Source organism: Oncorhynchus mykiss, chromosome 13, assembly GCF_013265735.2.
Source record: "Oncorhynchus mykiss isolate Arlee chromosome 13, USDA_OmykA_1.1, whole genome shotgun sequence".
NCBI classification, from domain to species: Eukaryota; Metazoa; Chordata; class Actinopteri; order Salmoniformes; family Salmonidae; genus Oncorhynchus; species Oncorhynchus mykiss.
The window spans coordinates 41,665,511-41,676,441 of record NC_048577.1 but is presented as its reverse complement, the minus strand read 5'-3'; the positions used below and the strand labels follow the sequence as shown (position 1 = coordinate 41,676,441).

Genomic DNA, 10,931 nt, shown 5'->3' with positions numbered 1-10,931 from the left:
ATGAATGAAGGAGGCTTTGATGCAAAATAGGAAGCCGATTCTAGATTTAATTTTGGATTGGAGATGTTTACAGTCTAGCCAGACACCTAGGTATTTGTAGTTGTCCACATATTCTAAGTCAGAACCGTCCAGAGTAGTGATGCTAGTCGGGTGGGCGGGCGGGGGCAGTGAACGGTTGAAAAGCATGCATTTGGTTTTACTAGCGTTTAAGAGCAGTTGGAGGCCACGGAAGGAGTGTTGTATGGCATTGAAGCTCGTTTGGAGCTGGGAATCCACTAAACAAAATATAATACATTCCTCTTTTCCTCCTGATACAGATTATATCATCAGGTTGTATTTGCTAAATTATTTTGGAATAATGCTTTGAAACAAAGTCCAGTTTTCTAATACCTTTTTTGATTTACTATCCACTGTCTGTTATGGATTAAAAACCCGGCCAAAGGTCCATTAAACCATCAAAACAGACAGTCTATTGTGTTCATTTCATAGCGGTACTTCTGGACCGAGCCCCGCGAGAGTTTGGTGTCAGAAACTTTTGTGGACTAGGATCACGTCATTACCTTTACTAACCACAAGAGGGCAATATGTCCTTTAGTTTGGTTTTTTTTTATGTACCACCCTTATTTATTGAAGTCCTGTATATAGGCTGGACAGAGTTTAGGCCTGAACAAAGCGTTGAATCGGGGGTGCATTTTACCAGTGCGTAAAATACTAATTGTTACGTCATAATTGATGAGGTTTAAAACTGAACAGAAAAACTGGTTCGATCAGTCTTATCTTCGTTGTGGACTGGACAACCTAGTGTTAATCATTGGACGCGCATTCACTTATTTTACACGGAAAAGACACGGAGAGTAAAGGTATGTTACTTTATTTTCAATACTGTGGTTATTGTAAATGAGAAGAAGAAGCATTGTACAGATTTTACAGCAGAATAACATCCAATTGTATTAATTTATGTGGGTTAAAATGTAGCCTATAGGCTGTCATTGACCAAAACATTTAAGTAATAGACCACTCATAGGCTACTGTAAAGATAGGCTAGATGTAGCATGTAGGCCTTCTTTCTAATAACTTCAGGGGGTCAAAGGTTATTACCCTTAGGTTGGGTGCAAGCAAAGATGATCAATTATATTGACAAGATAGTCGAGTGACCACTCTAACAATGGAAATACATGTCCTGGATGGCAGGCGGGAGGGGGTGAGATCAGGTACGACCATTCTAGCCAAAGACAGGGCGATGCATGTGTGAACAACAGGCACAACTCCAATGTAAAGTAGATTATTTTCAAAAGTTGCTGAAGTGCCACGAGTGTCCACTTATATCAGTGCATTCCGAACAACCTAACCATTCCAAAACTTCTATTCGATCAAATTAGCATCACTCAGCAAGTTAGCGATTACATTTTTTGTTGACCAAATTTGATACAAATATTCTTCACTTCGTGGTCTTATTTTTGTGAACAAATTTTGGGTGTAAACCCGCGCTTTGCCTCTTCCTCTCTGGTGAAAGAGTTGCAATAGGTCAAAGGATATATCCTCACCTTCACTATAGATAAGATGTGACCAAAGAGATGGCTAAAGGTGAGGCATGTACAGGACTTTCTGATGTCTTTCAGGGGTCAGAGGTCAAACGTGATGACCTCACCCTCATAGATATTGAACTCACAGCCTCTTGAGGACCCTATCAATAATGCTGATGACATGCAGGATGAAGTCAGGTAAGTAATTTACACAAATTATCCATTCACACATAGGTCAAAGGTCTATATATTATGGCTAGGTCCCAGTGATCATAGAGATATTATTTTCCTCTGCGCAGATATGAAAAAGATCAGCCTGATACTGGGAGCCTGGACCAGTTCTTTGCTGATCAAGAAATAGCCAGCCCAACTCAGTCAATAGCGGCTGAACCGGAGGCAGAGATGCAGGAGGCCGGTCTGAAGTCAGCTGACCCAACTCAGTCACTAGAGGCTGAAATAGAAAGTGAGATGCAGGCTGATCTAGAGACACCCGGCCCATCCCATGTACAGGAGCCACACCAGACTTCTCTATTCAACTCTGGAGACCTGAAACTGGAGGTGAGGACTGTAGTCATCTCTCAATCTAATCGACTAGTTGCATTGTGTGTGTGTGTTTGGGAGGAGAGAGTACTAAGAGTTGATGGAATTCCAGCCTAACTGTACTTCCTGTCGTCCCCAGGATACTGATGTGACCTTCACCACCACGCCCACGGCCCCCCAGGCTGCAATGTCCCAGAACAGCCTTGTCAGGCTGCAAAGAAGCTCCCCAGACCTCTCCACCTTTGTGCAGGACATGACTGACAAGTATGTTGCTCTGTGGCTTTCCTATTCTCCCCTTGATTGTTTGATTGTATTATAAATCTTTTAGATGCCCAACTCAACTGGGCTTCCTAGATATGTTCCCCATTAGAAAAGTTATCTTTTTTATTTCCTTTTCAGACACTGGAATCTGTTGAGTGCGAATATGCGTGCCAAGGTGAGTTAAAGTCAGTTCCTGTCTGCTTGGTTAGTGAAATGGTGAGTCATCACATGTCATTATATCGATACAGTGTCTAACTTCTCTATATGTTCATTGCAGTTAACTAGAGATGAGTTTACTGCCAAGTGCATGGACATTGTCACATGGGTGAAGAAGATCAAATCGACAGTTGTGGTTCCCGCCCTTGACCTCACCATGCAGATAGAGCTGACTGAGTTGCCAGGCTCTCCTGGATCAGGAAGTGAGGAGGCAGTAACTTCTCTCTCCCGCACTGTGAGATTAAGTTGTACTCAAGGCCCCAGCAGGAGCACCAGTTCTAAAACTTCCTGGAGCACACCTACATCTTTCCCCTCCACTCCCAGGTAAGCACCACTATCCACTTCCCTCCAAGAAGTTCTACCCTCACACATTATTCCCGTATCCCCCACCATGTGTACCAATAACCAGCCTCACTTAGTGAGAGATACTGCTTAGATGGAACACAAGATCTCTAAAATGTTTATTGGTTTACTTCTTTTGAGTAGTAATAATAATGAGGTTGAGTCCAAATATGGACATTTTTGTTATTATGTCTCTGTTGTGTGCATTCTCTAGGTCCATGACCTCTTTGCTGAGTGAAGAGGACGATGAAGACTTGATCCCTGGAGAGTTCACATATCTCTCTACACCTGAGGGGGACAATAGAGAGGTGAAGGGCAGACCCTGCTCAGAGCCACTCAGTTCTGTGTTTGGCCTGTCTCAGAGCTGTGTTTTCAATCAAATGGTCCACAGTGGAGCATGCAGGTCGCTGAGTGAGATTGTACTGCCGTCCAGCCGGAGTAGGCAGAGGAAGCTCATGCCCATCATCGTCTCCACAGACACCAGATTGGTAATGGAAATTGTGGAGATGGTGATGAAAGTCATCAACTCCAGGCTTGCTCAGCTAATGCTAAATGTGGGTTGTGATCAGGGAACTGAAGGTCAAGGCAGCAACTCAGCAAGCATTCGGTTTGCTCAAGAGATGCTGAGCATGGCAACTGCATCAATGTATGCCCATGCCATGGAGCATATTGCGCACGGCCGCAAGTCCAGCAGTCGCCAGTCCAACAAGTCTCCGCTTGAATTAGAGAGGGAACTTGAAGCCATATTGGGTCCTCTGGCTGGACAGGTAATAGTCACCATCATCAATAGTATCCTCAGGACTAAAGACAACGGAAGAACTGAGCAGGAACGGACCACCCCTTTGAGTTACTTCCTTACTGCGGTTTCTGCTGAAATTCAAAGTATGGTAGTTCAAAGATCTGCAAGTAGACAGTCCTCCAGGCAGTCCATCAGAGACCACTTGATGAATATCTCCAAGGGCAAGATCGTGAAAGCCGTTCAAATTAAAATGTCGCAACTCTATGGCGAGTCTACCAATGAAAGCTGCATATCAGCAACTCCAACAATCCAGAGCCTGTCCATGTGCTCATCCAAAGAATCCCTTTGTGATTGGCCTCTCAACTCAGACGACGTGCATCCAGCTAAGTTCCTGTCTAGCAACAGAATTACAGCATTGTCGACTGATGTTGTGGATGTTGTGTTTAGCGATGTTCTTTATAATCTTGGACTTTCGGACAGCCAAACACTGTTAAGACCACAGTGCACCGGCTCCAGCTCATCAATAGACATCAGCGGTGTTGCTGGGGAGATGGTCAGACAAGTCTCCGTAAAACTCCAGCCCTTTGTGTCTGAGAGCAGTCTGGAGGCCATGTCCATGACTCATGACCCACCATCTCTGCCCATCTCAGACTCTGACTTGAAGTTCTTGTGCTCTCACTCAGCGGTTGCTGTAGCAACTGCCTGCCAAGCAATTAAAACTGAGCTTGAGATTGAGATGAGTCTCAACCCAGCCACAGAGGCCGGCTCCCAGGGTAACCTTGCTGCCAGAGACCTGGTATCTTCTCTGTCACAGAGTCTTGAGGACATAGATGTTTCTCACATCATTCGGGGCCTTAAGGAGGCAGATGTGACATTTGCCAATCTGAACGAAACCCCTTCGAGCGACACTAATAGATTAGAGGAAATCTTATCTGCCCATATTTCCCCTGAAAGTATTGCAGCGGCATCGGTGGATCTTTTTGATGGCGTATTAGGAGACTTGCATGAGGCATTTGAGGCAAATAAGGTCTCAGCAGCCACAAAATCTGGTCGCAAAAAGTTCTGGGTTGAAGTACATACAAGTTCACAAAACCTGTACACCAATGCGCTGGACAAACTAAATAAGTGGTTCAGTTTACACCATCTCACTGAGGAAAAAGACGTCCCTCTGAATACCAAGCTCTCTCCAACTGGACCACTCCTAACTGAGGCCTGTGTGGAGGTATCTCCTGTGCAAAAGACCAGTATTAACAGCTCTAGTATGTCCTTCAGGTCTCTGAGTAATATCCCAGACAACCAGCTAACCCTCAACACATGCACTAAAGAGGTCATCAAACAGGTGGCCTCAGTTCTGAAGGTTGAGGCTTCTAAGGAAGACTGTTCTTCTTCCGTTGGAGGGAGGACATTAAATGTGTTCTTGGAGTTCAGCCAGAAGTTGGATGCTCTCATCTCAAAGTTGGAGGACCTCCCCATTTCAGGTGAGATTTCCTCGCTCACACAACCACAATGTGTAATCAGCAGCAGCAGAACCTCTAATATTTCCATTGGGAGTATCCTAAGTGTGGAGTTCCACACAAAGGCCAACCAGATCGTGAGTGAGGCTATCCTTGGAGCTGCAACTGTTTTCATTGCTCGCAAAGCCAACCATTTGGAGCTGAAAATGCCTGCTACCTATTCACAACATCTGTTTGCAGCAGCCTCGGACATTGTGAACATTATTGTGGAAGACCTAGAGAGAGAGACCATGGATACAGAGTCCCACCTCACATCTAAAATAGTTTTTGACAAGTTTCTGGATGTGGCTCACAACATCTACTACCGAGTGAGGGATAGGCTGAAGGTCTTCTTCTCCTTGTCCCCAGTGCCTGCCTCCAAAACCAAAGATGTGGTGGATTCCATGCCTGTGGAGAAACATGGATACTTTGAGGCCTCTGACACTGCTCATGACCCGGAGCGACCTCAATCTGTCAGGAGTGAGAAGATGTTGACAAAAGACAGTTTAGCCAATGTTGAAAGGTCTAAATCCCTTGCATCTCAGGGTGACACGTCAACAGAAAATCAACACTTTGACACCTTCACATTGACACCCACCAAGAGCATGTCAGTGCTGAGTGATCACAGTTTGAGAGGAGCTTTTCCTCTCTTGAGTGAAAGTTGCCAACCACTTTTGACTCTCAAAGACTCAACAGTGGCAGTCACTAAGCATAGCTTCACCAAATCTGCTAAGAACACCCTCAGCCAGATCCTAAATGTGATCAAGTGCAGAGTGGTTGCCTCGAATAATTCATCTGTTGGACAGAAGACAACTGACATGTTGGACTCTCTTCTTGAGAGCCTTGACCAGTTGACTGCAGATGAGATAAAGGGGACAGCGTCCCACAACTTGATCACAATAGATGTGCCAGAATCACTGCCTGAGCAATCCTTGACAAAATACTTGTCTACTCCTGAGAGGAACCAGGATTCTTCCCCTGCAAAGCTTGTGTGTCAACCATCATGCCTGATACCAACATCCATGTCTGACACCAACATTATAGTGAAAACTATAATGGAAACGCTGGTGACGGACGAATCAAGGAAGACTTCAGCAGAGGAAAACCTTGAGAGGCTCGTCTCCATTGAAACCATTCAAGGTGTGTCAGACGACCTCATCACAAAGGTCCATGGTCTCATTCAGGAGATCACAATAAGCCGGCAACTTCAATCCATGGCTGGCCACAGGAGCTTCTCTGAACTGGCATTGCCAAAGCCAGCCCTGAAAAAGCTGTCAAGGAATGATGCCTCTGAGCTCGCCTACAGCTTTGCCGAAAATTCTGTTAGGACTCTCCTGGGGCAGTGTTTAAATGTGTCGCTCGTTTCCACCGGAGTAAGGCAGACGATGGATCAGGTCACTAAGATAATGACCAACACAGTGATGGACACGCTGACTGATGTGTCCAAGCCCACAGTGAAGTCAGAGGATGGTAAGTTCAATTGCCATTTTAACTGTGTAGAGGAATCTTTTGTAACATGCTCAATATATTGTTTCTTATGATGTAAAGTTTACTGACTTCAACTGTGCCAAATGTATCGTCTCTACCTCTCCCAGAATTAGTTTCCAGGTTAGTCCCACCAGATGAATTCCCCACCAGGAGCCTTAACCCAGCTGATGGCAACGCTGAGGTGATGCCTCGCTCTGCTGGAGGTGAAAAGAATAGCAAGAAGTGGCGTTTCCTTTTCAAAATGCCTAACATCCCGAAGATCAGGATCAAGGTAGGGAGCTTTGTGTTTGGGAATTGAATTATCCCACAGCCAGTGGGCTTATGAGATATTGTGAGGGCTCTAATGTCAGGATATATTTGTCAACAGCTTTTCAAGAGAAAAGGACAAGCCAAGAAGCACCCTGAACTGGAAGCACTGCCAACAAAACGTTTCAGTGATATGTCACTGAGTGAGTAATAAGCATTGATTATGTAATTTTAATTAATCACCATGTGACCAGTTTGTTACGACCTTGGCAAGAGTGAACAAAGATACAGTATCAGTCAAAAGTTTGGACACACCTACTCAGTCAAGGGTTTTTCTCCAGTTTTTACTATTTTCTACATAGTATAATAACACATGGAATCATGTAGTAACCAAAAAAGGGTTAAACAAATCAGAATATATGCATATTTGAGATTCTTCAAAGTAGCCACCCTTTGCCTTGATGACAGCTTTGCACACTTTTGGTTCCAGAGGTTCCTTCCGCTTCCCCACCCATGGAGGACCTGATACCTGCACCTACTGCACAGGATCCCCAATCCCGTAAATGCCCCTTCGTGGTTAGGGTGTTTCGGGCCCTCTCTCGAGCCATCACCAGACCCTTCAGAGGAGCTTCAGGGAAGAAGCACTAGATTAGTGCCTGATTTGAATAAACATTACTGCATTTATTTTTGTGTCTACAGCAGTTGTATGTGCAAAATAACAAGATTGGTACTTCCGAGTGATTTATAGTGGTAGACTTTTTATGGTCATTGATTGTGGAATACTGATATCGATAAAGACAAAATATTGCCTCTTATAGGGATACCTTGCCTTCAGTGTGGCTTGCCCATATTCCAAATCTTTAATAGGGAATCCCCACGCACCTCTAAGACTCCTGAGACGCACTGATAATTCTCACAGTATCCCACTCATCCCACTCCTGGCTTATTGGCTATGCCTGGTTTAACAATAGTACTTCATCAGTCTTTTTTCTACATCTGGATCACTTAGAATATACAGGGTGAGGCCTCATAAGTTTGATGCACATGATAACTGTAGTAGGTGTGGGGGAGCACATGGGCCAAGACTGAGTGACGAAGCTATGTCTTCCTAATGGTAATTCCTCGAACAGTGTGGCTTTTCCAAAGGGTATACAGCACATCCTACCATCCATTACATGGGTCACTCTCAACACCAAAGCTTCACCCTTCACATGTCTTTCTCCATCATGGAATTTCACTCTATTTTTTTACCCCTGTTGATCATATCTTTTGGTCTGTATGTTTGAGTGGGACATCAGATGGAATATTTGTTTGTGTGTAATATAGGACATCAAAGGCTTTGCTCATGGTATTTTAGTCTTAATAGGGAAAAGAGTGTAAAATATGTCAACAATAAGGAAGTAGACTTCAAACCAGGTAAATGAAATCAAATAGCAAGCCATTTCTTACATTCACAGAATTGTCTGTATTAGAACTCGCATTGACATGAGCATTTACCGATGAGTTCAGAGAGCACTGAAAGCTGTTCGACGGAGGGCTCTGCTCAGGATTCTAATAGTGTAATATTGTCCACACGACCCTAAGCCCACAGCACTTAGATGGAAAACATGGTTGAATCATGAATATGCCTCCCTCTGACGGTGACACAGGCATCCGCCCCCCTAACCCTGCACATACCATCTGGGAACAACCCTCATATTCTATTCAGCAGTAGTCAACAGCTTATATTGGTGCTGCTTCATCGTCTGTGAAGACAGGGTAAATGACTGACACACGCCTCCCAACAAACACAGACACGTACACTCCCCCCTGGACAGTGATTCACTATTAATAATATTCTCAGCATGAGGCAAAGTAAATGATTACTCCCCTCTCCCTAAAAATATGGAAGGGATAGAAGGAAAAACAGCATCGCCCCATGAGGTCAATCAGCCAATGGTCCAGGATGAAGAGAAGAGTAATGGTGCTGTGAGGTATACAGTGACGGTCTGTGGATGATGTGTCTCATACATTATGGATGAAACCTTATGTTTTCCATCACTGTCAGATGTGCTTTGCTGCTGTCATGTCAGCGATTTAGTTCCTAAACTGGCCTATTTAGAATTCTACATTCAAGGGCCACCGCCAATTTAAACATAGAATGTACAAAATGCCAATTTTGAGTCACCTGCATTGCTCATCTTGTCACGAGCACCTTGACATTAGTAAATGAGTTACTTGCACCAAGAGCAAGTGGTTTGGAAACAGATGAACTCTGTGTCTGTGTGTGTGTGTGTCTATGTCTGTATGTGTGTGTGTGGATAACAACAGGATCCAACCCCTCCCTTCCCCCTCCCCTCATTTCCAAAAGAAAATGTCATCTCACACAGATACACAACCCCCTGTGAAGATCATCCAACCTAATCAATCTCCATTATCCAATCAGACACAACAGTGGAGGAACAATCTGCCGCTAATTCAGTGGGCGGGAAAGGAACCCTAGGGGGAGGGGCTACTCTGTCTCCCCACTTCCACCCCCTCTCCCACCCCCACCCATGTTTTATAATCAGGTGGTATTTCACTAGGCACTGTGAATGGTAAAAAACGGACTTTAAAAATCATTATTCACATCCATGGCATTGTCAGTTTAGTGGTAAGGTCAACTCTTTGAAAAGGAAGATTGTCTTTAAGGACAGTAGGCTGTATAATTGTATGGATGTTTCTCTGTTGAGGGAGGCTAGAGTAAGTTTTTGTGCCTGTCACTAAGACACATACACAGTTGGCTTTGTAAACAGTAAACACGTAGCTCATCACTCGAACAATGGCACACGGACAACTGGATGAGAGTCAGCTGCCTTCACCAGGTCCTTATTAAGAAAAACTTAATTGGTGTACTGGCTCCTATGGCAACCAAGGGAATCAGTTAGATCCTAATGATTTCCTTTCAATGCCCTGAGCTGGTCAAAAAGCCAAACACAGACAGCTAAATAGAGCCTGATGACACATGTTGTTCTGCAGGACTGAGGTCATCGACATGAGATCATTTAGAATCTAGTCATTGGGCAGAAAGGGAGCAGCTGGGGGGTGTCTGGGTGTTCTCATTGGCACTTACAAAATGTCTTACTGGTCATACTACTGACAAATGTTGACATAAAACGTGCAGAGTGTACAGGAACGTGTGCAGAAGTCATTTTTATTTATTGGATGTGACTGTTTCCATTTTGTAGTGATAACTAGGATTTTTTAAATGTCTTCTACATTATACCTAAAATGTATGCCTGTGTAGCTATGACATATGTTTTCCAGTAGTCAGTCCTTTACTGTAGTAGTGAGTCCTTTACTGTAGTAGTCAGTCCTTTACTGTAGTAGTCAGTCCTTTACTGTAGTAGTCAGTCCTTTACTGTAGTAGTGAGTCCTTTACTGTAGTAGTCAGTCCTTTACTGTAGTAGTGAGTCCTTTACTGTAGTAGTCAGTCCTTTACTGTAGTAGTCAGTCCTTTACTGTAGTAGTGAGTCCTTTACTGTAGTAGTCAGTCCTTTACTGTAGTAGTGAGTCCTTTACTGTAGTAGTCAGTCCTTTACTGTAGTAGTCAGTCCTTTACTGTAGTAGTGAGTCCTTTACTGTAGTAGTGAGTCCTTTACTGTAGTAGTCAGTCCTTTACTGTAGTAGTCAGTCCTTTACTGTAGTAGTCAGTCCTTTACTGTAGTAGTCAGTCCTTTACAGCCTGTTTTATTTTAAAGAACCCCCTGCCTCCTCAGTCCTGTATCTCTCCTCCTCAACCCTAGGGGGCGATCACGGTCAGGTGCAGAACAGGACAGGCCATGTCTCCTCTGTCTCTAAGCCTCCTCTCATAGCTCCTGCTCCTCTCCATTGCTCAGTACATTAGGTAGCCCGCTGGGCATGGCTCTCATTGCGTAACTGATAAATGAGCTTTGTCTGGAGGAAAAGTAGCTGAAAAGTTGGCAAAAGTTTTTCATAGCCAGCTGGCATCATGCTGATCAAGGAGGAGTGTGCAATATAACCCACTTTAAGTCTGAAAGAAAGATGTTGGTGCCCTCCATTTTGTACACAATACATGAGCTCAGAAAGTGTGCCTCAACACTG

At 44.2% G+C, this 10,931-nt stretch overlaps 1 protein-coding gene across 1 annotated transcript; it reads left to right on the top strand.

Moving 5' to 3' along the window:
- The first annotated feature begins 543 nt into the window (after positions 1–543).
- LOC110486390 lies at positions 544–10,931 on the top strand. The gene is made up of 10 exons (XM_021557939.2): positions 544–860; positions 1,620–1,721; positions 1,823–2,081; positions 2,203–2,327; positions 2,463–2,499; positions 2,602–2,864; positions 3,097–6,584; positions 6,710–6,873; positions 6,970–7,051; positions 7,339–10,931. Exons 2-10 carry the CDS (start codon positions 1,705–1,707, stop codon positions 7,494–7,496), a joined length of 4,593 nt encoding a protein of 1,530 aa, XP_021413614.2. The 5' UTR covers positions 544–860; positions 1,620–1,704; the 3' UTR covers positions 7,497–10,931.

Coding starts and splice junctions, on each gene's coding strand:
- LOC110486390 (XM_021557939.2), top strand. Junction 2,865..3,096: donor TCTTTCCCCTCCACTCCCAG/GTAAGCACCACT, acceptor TGCATTCTCTAG/GTCCATGACCTCTTTGCTGA. Junction 7,052..7,338: donor TTTCAGTGATATGTCACTGA/GTGAGTAATAAG, acceptor TTTTGGTTCCAG/AGGTTCCTTCCGCTTCCCCA.